General features: G+C 43.3%; 1 protein-coding gene across 1 annotated transcript; it reads left to right on the plus strand.

The window, feature by feature from the left end:
- Positions 1 to 9515: 9515 nt before the first annotated feature.
- Positions 9516 to 16980, plus strand: LOC139248179 (probable G-protein coupled receptor 139). The gene is made up of 3 exons (XM_070871919.1): positions 9516 to 9588; positions 10738 to 10986; positions 16079 to 16980. The coding sequence occupies exons 1-3, from the start codon at positions 9516 to 9518 to the stop codon at positions 16978 to 16980; spliced, it is 1224 nt and encodes a 407-aa protein (XP_070728020.1).
- The last annotated feature ends 2202 nt before the right edge of the window (positions 16981 to 19182 follow it).

Raw genomic sequence — 19182 nt, forward strand, 5'->3', positions numbered from 1 at the left:
GCACTTGCCTCTTATACATTGGGTTGCTTTCAGGTCTCAGCTGGGCACATTTGCGCTATATCTCAGCATGCCACACTGTGCTGCTTTCGACAGGTCGCTGAAGCCCTTTACACATGCACGATGGATTTTACCAGCTTCCCGATTACCAGGGAGGCACGACTGAGAGGGCTCTAGGATTCTCCAGAATTTCAAACTTCCCCAAGGTGCAGTGAGTAACAGAGTGTACGCACAGAGTCAAGCAGCCACCTTTTCAGAATGCACAGCTTTTTTCGCACCGAAAGGATTCCACTACCTGAATGTGCAACTCGTTGTAGACAACAACCAAATTATAATGGCAGTAATTGCAACATTTCTGGGCCGCATCCATGATGCTCACATCCTGCGTGAAAGTGCTGTATCTGACATGTTTACCAGTCAGCCACAAGGTCAATGCTGGAAGCTTGGTGATCAAAGAATAAGGCCTTGCTTCATGGCTGATGAACCCCCCTACGTAACACCAAGACAGAAGCCGAGAAGTGATACAATAAGAGCCTCTCATAATATCATTAGGAATGCCATTGGAGTGCGTAAACAACGCTTTAGATGTGTGGACCACTCAGGAGGCTCGCGACATATATCACCCTGAACAGGTAGCTTGATTCGTAATGGTATGCTGCATGCAGCACAACACGGCTATCAGGTTGGGACAAGAATTTACAGAAGGGACTGCTGGTCCACATCAGGAGAGAGAGCAAGAGGAGTACGAGGAGTTGGATGCTGAGCTCAGGGCATACAACCAGGCTGACGATGAAACCATGCCCCCTCCACCTATGGACCGCAGGAAAGGGCCCGTGGTGGCTACATAGCTTGAAACACGTCGGTCGATTTTACAAAGCTGAACATTGCTGTCTCTGCAGCTCATACATGCTGCGCATTACCTTGGTGACAGTTAAAGTTTGAGTTGATTCACATCAAGTTTAATTATCCCCTTCATGTTGTGTAATGGTGCAGCTATCGGAGATAATGCACAACAATGTTATACGAACAAAACAACATAAGAAATAGCAGCAACTAATATGGCCCCACGAGCCTGGTCCGCCATTTAATACGATGATGGGTTTTCTGATAATGGACTGAGATCTACTTCACTGCCCGCTCCTCATACCCCTTTATTCCCTTAACGTTTTCATAACTCTCTAGTTCTGTATTAAATTTATTCAATGTCCCAGCTTTGACCGCTCACTGATGCAGAAAATTCCACAGAATTACAAGACTTTGAGAGAATAAATTTCTCCTCGTTTCTGTTTTAAATGGGCGGCCCTTATTTTAAGAATATGTCCTCTAGTTCTAGTCTCGCCTGTCAGTGGAAACATCCTGCCTGCATCCATCTTGTTGCGCCCCCTCATAACGTTGTACGTTTCGATAGGAGCACCTCAAATTCTTCTGAATTCCATTGAGTAGAGGCCCAACCTACTGAGCCTTTCCTCATAACTCAACGCCATCATCTCCGCAATCATCCTAGTGACCCTTCTCTGAACTGCCTCCAAAGCAAGTATATCATTTCGCCAATATAGGAAACCAAAACAGCGCGCAGTATTCCAGGTGTGGTCTCAAAATACCCTGTATATCGGTGGTAAGACTTCCCTGCTTTTATATTCCATCCCCTTTGCAATAAGATCCTAGATTTCATTGGCCTTGCTGAACATTTGCTGTACCTGCACACTAATCTTTTAAGTTTCAAGTATCCCGAGGTCCCGCTGTACTGCAGCACTTATCAATATTTCCCCATTTAATGAATAACTTGCTCTTTGCTTTTTTTCTGCCGAAGTGCATGACTTCACACTTGCAAACATTATATTCCATCTACCAAACTTTTCCGACTCACGTCGCCTGTCTCTGACCTTTTGCAGATTGTTGTGCCCTCCTCACAGATTGTTTCTCCTCACATATTTGTATAATCAGCGAACTTGGCTACGTTACACTCAGTCCCTTCATCTACGTCACTGCTCTCGATTGTAAATAGTTGGAGTCCAAGCATTGATCCCTATGGCACCTTACTAGTTACTGATTGCGAACCTGAAAATGATCCATTTATCCCGACTATCTGTTTTCTGTTAGTTAGCAAATATTCTATCCATGCTGATATATTACCCCCAACCACTGAACTAGTAGTAAACTTTTATATGCACCTTGTCACATGCCTACTTGAAGTCCAAATACACTGAATCCACTGTTTCCCCTTATGTACCCTGTCTGTTACAACCTGAAGGAATCCCAGCACATTTGTCGAACATGACTTTCACTTCATAAATCCATGCAAGTTATGCCTGACCGAATTTTCATTACCAAATGTCCTGCTACTGCTTTTTTAATAATGGATTCCAACATTTTCCCAATCACAGATGTTAGACTAACTGGTTGTCTGCCTCACTTTTTTAAATAATAAGCCTTGGATTGGCAGTTTTCCAATCTGCCGGCACCTCCCCAGAATCAATGAAATGTTGGTAAATTACAGCCAATGCATCCACAATGACTGCCGTTAATTCACTTAAGACCCTAGGTAACATGGGATTTATCTGTCTTTAGTCCTGGTATCTTATTGAATACCACCTCCTTATTGATTGTGATTATTTTAAGTTACGCCTTCGCCCCCGACCCCCCTACCCATAGCGCCTTGACTATCCACTGTTGGGATATTGTTAGTGTAGTCTACCGTAAAGACTGACACAAGATATTTATTCAGAGTTTCTACCATCTCCATGTTCCCCATTACTAATTCCCCAGTCTCATCCTCTAAGGGACCGACATTTACTCGCGCCACTTGTTTCCTTTTTGTATAGCTATAGAAACTCTTACTATCTGTTTTTATATTTCGTTCTCGTTTACTATCATTGTCTATCTTCCCTTTCTTAATCATTGTTTAATTATCGTTTGCTGGATTTAAAAGCTTCCCAATATTCTGTTCTCCGACAACTTTTCGCCACTTTGTATGCCCTTCGTTTTAATTGGGTGTCATCCTTTGGTTCTTACACCCTTTCCTCCACACTGGAAAATATCTTTCTTGAGAGTTGTGAAATATCTCCGTAAATGTCCACCTCTGTTCGTCAACCATGCTGCACTTTAATCTATTTCCCCAGTCCACTAAAGGCAACACTGCCCTCATATCTTCATCGTCTCCTTTATTTAAGCTTAATATGCTGATTCGAGATCCAACTTTCTCACCCTCCATCTGAACTTGAAGTCTAATCATGCTATGATCACTCATCCCAATGGGATCCTTTACTAGGAGATAGTTTATTAATACTTTCTCATTGCACATGACCAGATGTAAGATAGCCTGCCCCCTGGTTGGTTCCATTACATACTGCTCAAGGCACCAGTACCTATGTTGCCTTTGAACTCTCCTCGAGGCCACTCTGACTAACTTGATTTGTTCAATCAATTTGGAGGTTAAAGTCACCCATGATTATTGCTGTTCCCTTTTCGAAAGCCCACACTATTTCCTGGTTTATGTTCCGACCAATAGAATTACTACTGTTAGGGGAGCTATAGTCTACTCCCTCTTACGATTCCTTATGAGCCAATATCATTTCTCACTATTGCAGTGATTTCATCCTTTATCAATAGAGCTACCCCACTTCCTGGTCCCTTTTGTCAGTTCTTCCGAATTTTCAAATACCCCATAATATTTCATTGCTAGTCCTGTTCACCTTGCAGCCACGTCTCTGAAATAGCTATCAGATCATACCCATTTGTCTCAATTTGTGCGGTCAACTCAATATCTTTTGCATATGCAAAGTGCATTTAGACAAATTGCCTTTAATTTGTTTTTTACACTGTTTTCCTTTCTTCTTTAATCTCACTGCCTATATTTTTGCTTGCTACTTCTTGCTCATCTTCCCTCCCTACTGAATCATTTTCAGGTTCCCGTCCTCCTATCAAGCTAGTTTAAACCCTCCCCAACGGCACTAGCTAAGCGCCTCCCCGCCAAGCCCCCCCAACCGTCATGCGAGGAATATGGTCCCGGCTCTGCTGTGGTACAACCCGTCAGAACCCGTCCCAAAGCCTTCGGAAATTTAATCACTCTCGCCCGCACCACCTGTTCAGCCACGAGTTCTACAGCTCTCTCCTCCTGTTTCTTTATTCAGGAGCTCGTGGCATTGGGAGTAATCCTGAGTTTATTACCTTAGAGATGCTGCTTTTTAATCCATGCCTTGCTCCCTAAATGCCGCGTGTAGGACCTCATCCCTCTTCCCACCTATGTCATTGGTACAGATGTGGAACACGACCTCTGTTTGTTCCCGCTCTCCCCTCAAAACATTTAATGAGAACATTTTTAAGAAACCATAATTATAACTGTATAAAAGCACACATCCACTTCCCTACCCCACCCCACAACGAATTAATAGCTTTTATATCATTCATTCAATGTTGAAAATTTCAAACACTTCGTAATCATACAACACAAATATAAAAAAATGATATCCCCCGTCAACCAAACCCCCCAACAAAATAGCCGCCATTGCATTACTCTGACTAAGACTACACCTGCGGCCATGCACATCACATTCCTATGGCCCCACCTCACCGCTTCACCTACTCACCTTTAGCTCTTCCACTTCCCCTGCTGACTCCAAGCCTCTTGGCCGAGGAGCTCCTCAGGCGCTGTTTCATTGCCAGGAAGGACGGCAGGACTGCTGTTTGGATGGATATGGGAGAGGACTGTCCCAAGGTGGGACCGTGTACCGAGCCAGAAGCAAGATCTTCCTGGTGGCTCTCATATGACGTTCGCAATCGTCTTGCGGCACCTTGGGGTCCGGTGTCGCGCCTCGAGACCACTGGAAGGCCTCTGCCATCAGTGTTCCTGGCTATCACTTTCAGGGACTCCACCATCCATGGCACGTAATAGCACATGCTGGCAGTCATGGTGGCCATTTTTTGGGATGTGCCCCATTGTCTTTAGGATCTGCTGACCTATGTCAAAACTCTTACTAAACATGTGTTCCATGTCGCCGCTCAGATCGGATACTCGTGGAGCAGACATGATGCATCGAACCAATCTCCGCATGCCGGTCCCATACTGGAGACACCTCGGCTAACCTGCGACAAGGTGACTGAGCCCAGTACCTCGATGGATGGGGGAATGGCCGATGGAGCACTTGATATCGTGGAGCTAGGCGATGCGGGCTCCTCGAAGTCTGCATTCTCATCCTTGGAGACGGCAACCAGCAGCTGCCGGGGCGAGAATCGGGGCTCCTCAGCACCACATGAATGATCGTCTGCCGACTCCGGCCCCATACCCGCAGCTTTTGGGCTCGGTAGTGTTACATGTGACCGCGCTACTGGCTGATCTACAAAACATAAATGAGGTTAATAGAGGAGAAGCGGGTGCTAGGGTCACAAGTGATTCCAGCGGTAAAGACAGCATATGCACGACCAAAGCACCACCGTTATCATAATCTTCACAGTTCATGACCATGACCAAATTCTGTAAAAGATTCTGTAGGTATGTATTAAACGAAAGATTAGTGAAAGTAAATGTGGTTCCCATACATGCTGGGAAAGGAATAATTACAATGTGGAATAAGGAAATGGTAAACATAGAAACATAGAAACATAGAAAATAGGTGCAGGAGTATGCCATTCGGCCCTTCTAGCCTGCACCGCCATTCAATGAGTTCATGGCTGAACATTCAACTTCAGTACCCCATTTCTGCTTTCTCGCCATACCCCTTGATCCCCCTAGTAGTAAGGACCTCATCTAACTCCTTTTTGAATATATTTAGCGAATTGGCCTCAACAACTTTCTGTGGTAGAGAATTCCACAGGTTCACCACTCTCTGGGTGAAGAAGTTCCTCCGCATCTCGGTTCTAAATGGCTTTCCCCTTATCCTTAGACTGTGACCTCTGGTTCTGGACTTCCCCAACATTGGGAACATTCTTCCTGCATCTAACCTGCCTAACCCCGTCAGAATTTTAAATGTTTCTATGAGGTCCCCTCTCATTCTTCTGATTGTGTATGTCTGCCTTCACGAAAGACGCAAAAAAAACTCCCAGTAATAGTGGAGAACCAATGGGCTAGCAAGAATGTGTAAATAAAATAAATAATAATTAGTAAAAAAAAATAGTACTGCGGATATTAACGGGACTGAAAGCCGAGACATTCTCTAGACCTGATGGCCTACATGCAATTGTTTTGATAGAGGTGGCTATGGAAATACTGGTTGCATTGGTTTCCCTCTTGCACACTTAAATATATTGTAAAAGGTTTTCTGCAGATTGCAAGGCAGCAAATGTAATCTTGCTGTTTAGGAAATGAGGGAGAGAGAAAACGGGGAATTACAGGCCAGTTAGACTGACATCATTCATAGTGAAAATGTTATATTCTATTATAAAGGAAGTGGTAAAAGGGCACTTAGAAATGATAATAGGATTGGGCAGAATCAACACGGATTTATGAAAGGAAAGTCAGGTATGTCAAATCGTTTAGATCATTTTGTGGTTGTAACTAACAGTATTGGTAAGTTGGAAACCAGTGGATTTGGATTTTCAGAAGTATTTCGGTGATATATAAGACATCCATGTGTGCAGTAGGTGTCTCCAGGTTCAATTGCTTGAGCTCGTGTTTCGGAGCCGCAGCAGCGGGTGTAGTCAATAAGGTGCTGCCGCAAGGCTGAGAACTACGTGGATAGCACGTTTCACGAGGTCGGTATCCCACAGCTTAAAGGCGTGCAGGTGGAGGGGACGTGGGTGAGTAAAAGATATAATAAGTGTTCCAGGCAGGTAGCGCAGGAGGCCTCCCGTGAGTCCATCTCGTTTTCAAACCAATATTCAATTCTGATTATCGTTAAGGACGATGGTGTCTCTGGGGATTGCAGCCAGAGCCAATTCCAAGGCACCACGGCTAGCTCAGCAGCACAGCGGGAGAGCCGAAGAACAAAAGAGCCTGAGTTGTCGAGGATTCTATAGTTCGAGGAACAGACAGGCGATTCTGTGGACATAGACATGCCTCCAGAATATTTATGTTCCTCCCTAGTTCCAGGGTCAAGGATGTCACAGAGTGGATGCAGGTCACCCTGGCGGGGAGGGAGTCGAGGGGGCGGGTGGAGGGCGGGGGGGTAAGCAGCTAGAGGTCATGGTCCATATAGGGTGAGTGATGAGGTCTTACAGGGAGAATTTATGGAGCTAGGAAAAAAATTAAAGCATAGAATATCAAAGGTAGTAATCTCTGGGTTGCACCTGCCAAAGAGTATAAGAATAGAAGGAGAGAGACGATAAGCACGTGGATGGAAAGTTGGTCTCGGGGGGAGGGCTTTAAATTCTTGAGGCATTGGGACTGCTTATGGCGGAGGTGGGACCTTTATCAATCCGGCATGTTGCCCCTCAACTGCGCCGGGATCAATATCCTCGCGGGGAGTTTTGCCAGTGCAGTTGGGGAGAGTTTGAACGAGCTTGGCAGGGGGATGGGAACCTGAGAACGAATACAAAAGAGAAGTAAGTAAAGCAGAAGTTGGACAGCATGAATCTAGAAAGCGAATCTTTAAAACAGAGGAAACATGGCTTTGTCCGTAACAAGTGAGGATGTCTTCCTATGCTGAATGGTACATATTGACTGCAAGGAATACAGCGAATAAGGCGGATGAGCTACGAGCACATGTGGACTCTTGGGAGTGTGACCTGACAGCCGTTCCGTAAACTTGGCTGAAAGAGGTGCAGGTTTGGTAGATCAATATCTCTGGCTGACGGATGTTTAGGCAAGAGAGAGACGGGGGCAAAACGGGGGGGCGGTGTTGCTGTACTGATTAAATAAGCAATTACAGCGGTGAGGAGGGATGATATGTTAGACGGATCAACAAGTGAGGCCAGATGGGTCGAATTGGAAAATAAAATCGGCGATCACACAGCTGGGAGTGTATTGTAGACAGACATCCAGAGAATGGAGGGAAATAGAAGGAACAAATATGTAGACAAATTGTTGTGACGTCTAAAAATCATAGAGTAGTAATAGTAGGGCACTTTAATTATGCGAATATTGATTGTGACAAATTTAGTGTGAAGGCTATCGAGGCTGCCAAAAACTTGAAATGCTTTCAAGAGAACTATTTTAGTCAGAAAATAGCAAGCCCAACACGAGAGCGGGTGGTCTTGGATTTAGTTTTGGGGAAAGGAACTGGGCAGTTTGAAGTGATATTAGTGGGGGAGTATTTGGGTGACTGTGACCATAATTCAGTGATATTCAAGTTGGATATGGATAAGGACAAGAATAGGCCTGCAATAACATTTCTGAATTGCGGAACAGTTAATTTTGCTATGTTAAGGAGTGATTTGGCCAGAGTGGACTGGAAACAGCTAATTGTGGGTAAATCGGATTCGGAACAGTGTGAGGCTTTCGAGAAGGAGATCCGGAAGATAGGAGCCAAACGTGTGCCCTTAAATAAAGAGGCTGGGAAAATAATTCTAGAGCGCCCTGGATGTCTAGGAAATAGGTGAGGATTAAGCAAAAAAACTATGCTTGTCACATATCAACGGCTTCATACTTTAGAATTTTTTGAGAAATATAGAAAGTTAAGAGGAGAAATTAAAAACGATATTAGGAAAGATAAGAGTGAGCATGAGACAATCTTGTCCATTAAAATTAAGGAAAACACTAAGATGTTCTATAACGATAAAGGGTAAGAGGGTAAGTTAGGAAAGCGTAGGGCCCATTAGAAATCATGAGGGTACTTTTGTGTTGAGGCAGAAGATGTTGGCAGGGTTCTCAACGAATACTTTGCATCTATTTTCACAAAGTAAAGAGGTAATGCAGATACTGCTATCGAGGAGGAGTGTGATATTCTGGATGAAATAAATATGGTGAGAGAGGAAGTGTTCAGGAGTTTAATAGCTTTGAAAGTAGATAATTCCCAAGGCCCGGATGAAATGCATCACAGGCTGCTGAGCCAAGTAAAATATGCAATAGCAGAGGCCATGACCATCACTTTCTAGTCCTCTTTGGATATGGGCATGGTGCCGGAGGATTGGAGGACTGCTAACGTAGTACCCTTGTTTAAGAAGGAAAAAAGGGATATGCAGAGCAATTACAGGCCTGTCAGCCTAAACTCAGTGGTGGGAAAAGTATTGGGAAAATTCGTAAAAAGCAGGATAAATCTGAATTTGGATAGACAAGGATTAATAATGGACAGTCAGCAAGGATTGTAAAGGGAAGATCATGTTTGACTAACCTAATTTAATATTTTGAGCAAGTAACCAAGAGGGTCGATGAGGGTAGTGCATACGATGTCGTGTATATGGACTTTAGCTAAGCTTTTGATAAGGACTCGCATGGTAGACTGGCCATGAAGGTTATAGCCCATGGGACCCAGGGTAAAGTGACAAGTTGAATCCAGAATTGGCTTGGAGGTAGGAAGCAAAGTATAATGGTTGACGGATGTTTTTGTGAGTGGGAGGATGTTTCCAGTGGGGTCGCACAGGGCTCAGTACTGGGTCCCTTGCGTTTTGTGGTATATACCGACGATTTATGTTTGACAAAACGGAGCATGATTGAGACGTTTGCAGATGATTCTAAAATTGGCTGTGTTGTTGATAATGAAGAGGAAATCATGGGCTGCAGTAGGATATGAATCTACTGGTCATATGGGCAAAGCAGTGGCAAATGGAATTTCTTCCAGAGAACTGTAAGGTGATGCAATTTGGGAGGGCATTTTAGTCCCACCCTTTTTCCTTAAGGGCACATGATAGGCCTGAGCCTTCCAGATCTCCTCCTTCAATGCCGCCCACTGTTCTGACATTAATTTACCCAGAAATAGCAGTTTCATTCCTCTGTGGCCAAATCACCACTTAACGTAGCAGAAGTATAATTTCCCCAATTTGGGACATTTATTGCAGGCCTATCCTTGACTTTATCCATTGAAAACTTAAATCTGTCCGAATTATGGTGACTGGCACCCAAGAGCTCTTCCACTAATACCCCTTCAACCTGCCCAGATTCTTTTCCCAAAACAAAATACATCGTCGCCCCCTCTCGTGCTGTGCCTGTTACATACTGACTAAAAAAGTTCTCTTGAATGCATTTTATGAATTCCACACCCTCGATACCCTTCACACTCTATTTGTCCAAACCAATATTTGGATAGTAAAATATCCTGTCGTTTTTGGACTTCACAGCAATTTGCCTATATTACTTGCTCCTCCATCACACTCCCATCATTTGGCGGCCTTAAATACACGCCCAACAGTGTGATCGTCCTTTTGAATTTTTCAGTTCGACTCATATGGTGTCATTTGTTGGTCCATCTAGCAAATCATCCCTCCTCACAGCTGCAATAGTTTATTTAATCAGACCGCGATGTCCCCTCCCCACCTCTTTACTATCTTTTCATTTCAGTTTTATTCGTTATATTTAAACTCCATAGCTGCCATGGTGGGATTTGAACTCACGGCTCCAGAACATTATTCTGGGGCTCTGGGTTAATTCTCCAGTAACTTAACCACTATGGTGGACAGGGGAAATGTGCTACATTACTGTGGCACAAAGAGTGTTAGATTGAAATGGGTTAAGTGAAGCTGTTTGTTCAGTGACTGTAATTAATGTCAGCCTCCACGGGTTAATTGAAGATATTGGTTCATTGACTGCAATTAATGGTATTCTCCATGGATCCTAATGTATCTGTGCCTGTTTTCCCTCTTCTATTAATAAGGAATTCATTTCAAAGCATTAACGCATAGTATCAGTGAGAGTTTCACCTCCGGCATTAACAGGGATCAGAACACTGACCCACACAGAGGCAGCCAGAATCTGCATTCTGGTAAATTGGAATATTACAACAATGGATTGGAATCTGACAACAGTGACTTGGAATGTTACAGCAATGGACAGGAGCTTCATCTGGGAGTTTGACATGCTTTATGAATATTATAATAGAATTTCGTTACACACAAGGATAGAATTGGCACTTCGTGCTTTTAAATACATTTACTATCCACTGCTTGCTGTTGTTGGTGTTCCGGGTAAGTCTCTCTATCCAGCTATTAACTCGGCAAATCACAGCAAACTGTATATCTGTTCTTGCAATTTACTTCTCATCTTTGCTGAACTTGGTGCCCGTGGTAAGTTTCCATATCCAGCAATTAAGTCTGTAAATCACGTTTCAATGTATTACTGTGCTTGCCAGTTAAGCCTTTGGTCCGTATCACAAACTCAATTTTCTATCTATCGATGTATTCCCGCTCAGTGACCAATATCTGAGGCTGAATTTGAAAGCTCGCAACCTCTGCCTTTTCTTTCACCCAGAGCTGAGTTCCGACCTCACATCCTCTGAATTACCAAACCTGCCAACGACCTCCTCCTTATTTTTTCTGGTCTCTGCACCATATCAGGTCTTATGCTGCATAAATTCTCATCCATTTCTTTGTTACATTTAAATTCATCTATTCGAGACATCATACAAAACTCCACTGTCTACATCATAACTGGCACCAAGTACCATTCAACAATCACTGCCATGATCACTGATCGACATTTGCTCCTGATCCTACAACCTCTTGGTTTCAATATTCCCATATTAATGATTTAAGTTCAGTCGCAGGAGTATTTGAGGGGATTTGAGGTTAAATGCTTTTTTCACTCAGAGTGTGATAGGGGTCTTGATCTCACCGCCTGAAAGAATGGTAGAGGCATACACTCTCAGCACATTTATAAAGTCCTTGGATGTACAATTTAAGTGAAGTAATCTACAAGGCAATGGACCAAGAACTGGAAAGTTGGATTAGATTGGGTAGCTCTTTGTCAGCCGGCACAGACACGGTGGGCCGAATGGCATCCATCTGTGCTGTAAATTTCTATGATTCTATCATCAAATCCCACCACTTCCAGTTAGTTCCATTGCAATGCCCAATTCACACAGCTGTGAAAGTCCCTGGTAATCTCTGTATCCAGCTAATAATTCTCTACATGTTTCTTAAATGTGTTTCTCTCCTCGCCCTTCGCTATCCTATCCACACTGCCGTTGGCTATCAATTCTGAGTATTTTACCAAGTTTCAAATTTTCTATATTCGACTCAGGCAAAGATATTGATTGAGAAATTGTATTTAACGAATTCAGTATTCTCTGTCCCCTGAACGTTTATAACAGGTGAAATTAAAGTTGTCTTGATTTACTAGACCTTTCACCCGATGTCTAAAGATAATCGACCTGAAAAGTAACTGCGTTACTCTCTCCTTGGGTGCTGACTGACCTTCTGGTTATTTCCAAAATTTTCTGTTTCCATTTCACATTTTCAAAATCTGCAGTTGTTTGCTGCTTTATTCACCTAATGCTCAGTATGGTTACTGACACACACTGTCACCTAATGACCAGTATGGTTATTGACACACACTTTCACCTATTGCTTGTTATGGTTAATGACACACAGTCAGCTAATCCTAGGTATGGTTACTGACACACACTGTCACCTACTGCTCGGTATGGTTCATGGCACACAGTCACCTAATGTCCAGTATGTTTATTAACACACAGTAATTAATGTTTGGCATGTTTCATGACACACAGTCACCTAAAGTTCGGTATGCTTGCTGACATATTATCACCTAATGATCGTTTTAGTTGCTGACACACAGTCACTAAATGCATGATATGGTTACTGGCACATACACTGTCACGTAATGCACGGTATGGTTACTGGCACACGCAATGGCACATAATTCTCGGTATAGTTACTGACACAAACAATGGCAGCTAATGCTCGGACTGGTTACTGAAATAAATTCAATGGAATAAATCCTGGCAGATGATCATTAATGTCTGAAATGTCCACGAATCATTCAGTTCCAGTCAGTGTCTCCTTTGCAAACCTGTCCAGTTCTACATTCGTGGCACTGCTTCTGATGGTCAGAATAGGATTTCAAGGATAATTTACATTCTCACAAAATGTTCATTCAGCAGATCTCTCTTGCCTTATTCCATACCTTTGTCAGGAATTTACACGTGGACGCCATGTCTGTCTGGCACAGTTCTCTATCACCTCCTGCTATAACTGAGGATAAATAATCCCAGCTAATTGTAACGGAAGTATTGAAATATGGAAGTGTTTTCATATTTTCTCCAATAATCTTCTGTGCACAAGTGAAATCCGACAGGTGATAAAGGACATGGACAAATCTCTTCCATTTATGTTGATATACTTTACTAAATCAATCTTTGCCTGAGGAATAACTCGCCTTGTCTCGATACTAATACATGCATTTTGTCAGGCATAACCTGGTCAATGATAACTATTTATTTTATTTCAGTGCCTATTTTTTCAATTTTATTTGGAATATCTTCCTTTCTATTAGCGACAATTGATATATTTCAACAAAAATACATAAAACGAATTCTTTAAGTCATTTCTCTCAGCCCTGTTGTATTTGTAACTACAGTGCATACGTATTCACTATATTAGCGTTGTCATATTACATCCGTACATTTTAAATAAAATTGCCAATAATCATTGCATGCCAAGGAAAAAGGTTATGTATTTTGCTGTTGCATTCATTTTCTCTTCTAAATATAATGGATATTCCAACTAAGCGGGTATCCAGCGCGATATCCAACTCCCTAATCCAGGGGCACAGAGGCGAATTACACTGCTCCAAATGCTGACTGACCCCAGGACACGAAGACTTTCTGAGAGGTTCTCGTCCTTTTTGACCTGGTACCTGGTATGGCGCTTTTGTCTGCAGGGAAAAAGGTAGTTCTATCATTTGACCTCCCATTGATCAAATATCTGTTACTTTCCTGTTGTATTTATTTCCATTTCATGTATTGATTCCACGATGTATTATTGAAACATCTTTAAAAAAAACCTGTATTTAGCGCCCCGGGTAATATAATTAGATTAATTCACCGAATGTCATAGAAACATAGAAAGGTAGAAAAACAAAGCGCAGAAGTGGGCAATTTCGGCCCATCGTGTCCACGCCAACCGACAAAGAGCGACACGGCCCTCGGTCAGCAGCCCTGAAGGTTACATATAAATATATGAACAATTAACAAAGGTGGAAAGGTAAAGAGCACCCAGGCCAACCATTTGCCCCATACAACTGCAACGCCCATTGCACCGAAATATTCGACACTCCAACCAAATCCGAGCCATCTGGGGAGCAGAAAACAAATAAAAATCAAGGCGAACGAAGGGAAAAAAAATCTAGGAAAATTTGTCTCCGACTCATCCAGGAGATCACCATGGCCGGATTCGATTTGCCGCTGTTCTTAACATCGTTTCTGCATCAGCCAACAAAGGGTTATGGTTGGACATTCTATTACCAATTAAGAGCTCTAGCTCCGTAATCCTGCAGGTTACGCCTCTTTAAGTTACAACCACGCACATTTTGAACGTGGTGATTGTTTTTGCATCCACCACCTTTTCCAGGCAGTACGGCCCATTAACCCAAAACACTCTGCGTGAAGAAGCCGCCTTCAAATACCCTCTGAAGCCTCAAACAACCACTTTAACTCCACATAATTGACCCCTCCACCAATGAAAATTGTCCGTTGCTACCCACTTTATCCAGAACCCTTAAAATGTTGTAGACCGCAGTGAGGTCTCTTCGCAACCTCCTCTGTTCCAATGAGAACAGACCAAGGCTCTCCAATCTGTCCTCATAGCTGCGATTCTCAATTCACGGCAGCATCTGCGCCCTCTCGAGTGCAATCACGTCCTTCCTATAATGCAGCACCCGGAACTGCATGCAGTATTCCAGCTGTGGCCTAACCAGAATATTACACAAGGTAAGCAGAACATCTCTGCTCTTGTATTCGATGCCTCACCCAATAAACCAAGAAATATGTACGCTTTCTCAACCATCTTTTCCATATTGCCTGATACTTTCAGGGTTTTGTGCACAAACACTCCAAGGTCCCTCTGCTCATCAACACTATTAAGTCCTCCCAAAATGTAATAAGCTTAAACTTCTCCGAACGAAATTCTATTTGCCACTGCTGTGCCCACCAGACCAGTATATTTATATCCTCTTGCAGTCCATGACTTTCCTCATCATTCACAACCACACAAATAATTTTAGCACCATGTGCAAACTTATTAATCATGCTCCCTATATTCAAATGTAGATCATTGATATCTACCACTAAAGCAAGGGATCCAGTACTGAGCCCTGTGTAACCCCAGTGGAAACATCCTTCCTGTCACACAAACATCCATTAACCATAACCCTTTGCTTCCTAACTCTAAGCCAAAATTTTATTCAAGTAGTCACAATGCCCTTAATACCTGGATCCCATGGGCTTTAACATTGATGACCAGTCTAAAACGTGGGACGTTATCAAAAGCTTCGCTAAAGTCCTGTACACTAAATCGTATGCACTATTCTCATCGACCGTCTATGTTACCTCCTTAAAAAATTCAATCAATTTAGTCAAGCACGATCATCCTTGAACAAATCCGTGCTGACTGCCCCTTATTAATCCTTGCCTTTCCAAATATAGATTTATCCAATAATTTTGCCATCACTGAGTTAAGGTTGACAGGCCTGGAATTACTTGGCCTATCACTTTCTCCCATCTTAAACAAGGGTAGCATATTAGCAGTCCTCCAATCCTCCGGCACTATGCAGACATCTAAAGAGGACTGGAAAATAATGGTCAAGGCGTCTGTTATCTCCTCTTTTACTTCGCTCAACAGACTGGGATGCAATTCATCCGGGCCTGGGGAATTATCTACTATCAAAGCTGATAAACCCCTTAATACCTCCTCTCTCATTATATTTACTTCATCCAGAATTTCACACTCCTCGTTGATCGCAGTATCTGCATTTTCCTGTTCCTTTGTGAGAACAGTCGCAACGGATTGATTAAGCACCATACCAACATTTTCTGCCTCCACACATAGATTACACTCATGGTCTGTATTATGCACTACCCTTTCTTTAGTTATCCTCTTGTTCTCAATATATTTTCGAACATCTTTGCGGTTTATTTAATTTTATTGCCAAAAAATTTACATTTCGATAATGATTTGCAGTTTTCACTCCAAATTCCATTAAACTGTTGCTGTTGCTCGCAGCCTGATGTATACTTTCTCTGTCCATTTCCCTTCCTGATAGTAAACGTAGTAAAGATTGTGATCCTGTCTCGGAGAAAGTGCGGTCTCTCTAAATGTGTCACTTGCTATCTGGTGGCCATGGCAGTGGCGGATCTACTGGTCATTATCCTCGACCTGATATTGAGGCACATTCCGATTGTTTATCGGCGATATTTCTATTTCCTGGTGTCACTCCCCGTGTGTAATATCCACTCTGTCCTGGTTTATGCAGCCACAAACTGTTATGTCTGGTTCACTGTCACTTTCACCTTTGACCGATTTGTGGCGATTTGTTGCCAGAAGCTGAAGACTAAATATTGCAATGGAAAAACGGCGGCTGTGGTTCTGGGAACAGTGACTGTGATGAGCTGCGTAATAGACATTTTCTGGTACTTTATGCTGTCAGATAACTATGAGCTATTTAATAACCCCTGGTTTTGTCGTGTAAAATCTAGGATAATGAGATCAACGGTCTGGGGAACAATCGAGTTCCTGCATTACATCCTCACCCCGTGTGTCCCATTTGTGATCATAGTGCTGCTCAATGCTCTCACCGTCAGACATATTTTAGTGTCCAGCAGAGCCCGCAGGAGACTCCGATGTCCCAGCAATGTGGAAAGTCCCAGAGACCCAGAGATGGAGAGCCGCAAAAAATCCATCATTTTACTGCTTCTTATCTCAGGGAATTTGATCCTGTTATGGTCTGTATATATGATGTATTCTCTGTGGGGCAAATTGCGCTGGTTCGCTGCTTGGCTGCTATATCTACCGGTTTATGTGAGGGAATTTGCATTCATGCTACAGCTGCTGAGCTGCTGCAAAAACACGGTTATTTATTCCTTGACACAGACTAAGTTCAGAGAGCAGTTGAAGAATGTGGGGAAATATCCCTTTACTTTGATTGTGAAATTCATTAAACGATGAGAATCAGCGGAGACTTTGCAGCCTCCGACTCCCTGCGTCCTGGTATTGTGATCGAGTCGCTCTCACTGCGTGGATCCAGTGATTTGGCTGAATATTAACACGTTCACTCACACACTGTGAACACTGGGCATCCTTTGAGAGGACAGTGATCGGGGTCAACATTAATATGCTCACTCACACACTGTCTACATTGCGCTCTGCGTGGGCGAATATTAACACAGTCACTCACTGCTTGTCTACCCCCTGCTCCCGGTGATGGGCCAGTGATCACACACTCACACACTCTCTATACTTGGCTCCCTGTGCGGGGTACGACTCTCTCTCAGGCCCCTCTGGAAAGGCCCCTCTGCCCTTAACAAACATGGACGGCCGTTACATGCTTCCTGTGTCAGTGCAACTTCTCGCTGCACGAATACTGGCAGCATCCCCAATAAAGCCTTTATAGCCCGATGCAAATCGTTATAGCCACATCACGTCCATTAATGAATCATTTTAACACTTTCGAAAATCATAGAATCAAAGTTATAAAATTGTTACAGCATGAACGAAGCCCATTCGGCCCATCGAGCCCGTGACGACTCACCTCACAGCCTGTCCCACACCACCTCGCCCTTTCTCTGTAGCCTTGCACTGTCTTTCTTTCATCGAGAAAGGTCCGGGTTAATCAACGACAGTCAACATGCATTTGTTAAGGGTACATTTTTGAATTTTTTGAGGATGTAACAAGAACTCTCCATGAGGGCAGTGCGTTTGCTGTAGTGTATATGTAGTTTTGCAAGGCTTCTGATAGGCTGTCACATCGTAGATTGTTCACGAAAGTAAAAGCCCATCCAGGGCAAAGTGACAAGTAGGATCCAAAAAATGCTCATTGCCAGGAAGCAAATGGTAAAGGTTGATGCACGGTTTTTCACTGAAAGTCTATTTCCAGCGGGCTTCCGCAGTGCCTAGTACGACGTCACTTGCTTTTTATGTCAAAAGATTTAGAGTTGAATGTAGGGGGTAATAATAAGAAGTTTGCACATTATACTATAATCGGCTGTGCGGTTGATAATAAAGATGAAAGCTGTGGACTGCAGGAAGATAGCAACGAATTGGTCAGGTGGGCAGAACAGATGCCAATTGAATTCAATGCGGAGAATTGTGAGATAATGCATTTGAGGAGGGCTAACAAGGCAAGTGAATACGCATTAAATGGTAAGGTACTGAAAAGTCTAGAGGAACAAAGGGACCTTGGAGTGCTTGTCCACTGGCCCCTGAAGGTCGTATGCCAGTGAGATGCGACGGTAAAAAGGCATTTGTTATACTTACGTTTGTTAGCCAAGGCGTAGAATATCAGAGCAGCGAGGTTATGTTTGAACTTTATAAAACACTATTTAGGCCACAACTAGAATATTCCCTGAAGTTCTGGTCTCCATATTAAAGAAAAGGTGTGATTGCACTGGAGAGGGTACAGAAGAAGATTTACAAGAGCGGTGCTTGGATTGGACAATTTTGGCCATGAGGGAAGTTTGGATTGGTTGCGTTTGAATTCATTAGAAAAGAGGAGGCTGAGGAGAGATGTTATTGAGGTGTATCAAATGATTCCCACAAAAGTTTGTCACCATCCTCCGCCTGCTCCACGATGGCATGGAAGATGTGATTCTGACCAACGGATCCATCACAGACCCAATTCAAGTCCAGACTGGGGTCACGCATTTATGTTTCATCGCGCCAACACACTTCTCGATCTTGCTCGCTGCAATGCTCCACCTCACACTCAACAAGCTCACCACATGAGTGGACATTGAATACAGGACCAGTAGGAACCTGTTCAACCTTCGACATCTCTAGGCCAGAAAAAAGACTGTCCCAACCAATGTCGTCGATCGACAATATGCGAATGACACTTGCGTCTAAGCACATTCAGTGACTGAAGTGTCAACAACCAAGGGGCATCGATTTATGTTACTCGGGGGATGTTGAGAGGAGGTGTGAGAGGAAATGTCTTCACCGCGAGGAAGGTGAGGTCTGGAACTAACTGCCTGATAGGGTGATAGAGGCAGAAACACAAACCACATTAAAAAAAAGTTATTGGATGTGCTCTTGGAGTACTCTAAGTTACATTTATATGGAGCAAGAGCTGCAATGTGGGATTAGGCTCGATAGCTTTTTGTCGGCGGCGCGGACATGATGGGCCAAAACGGCCTCCTTCCGTGCTGTAAA

Source organism: Pristiophorus japonicus, unplaced genomic scaffold (assembly GCF_044704955.1).
Source record: "Pristiophorus japonicus isolate sPriJap1 unplaced genomic scaffold, sPriJap1.hap1 HAP1_SCAFFOLD_29, whole genome shotgun sequence".
Taxonomy (NCBI): Eukaryota; Metazoa; Chordata; class Chondrichthyes; family Pristiophoridae; genus Pristiophorus; species Pristiophorus japonicus.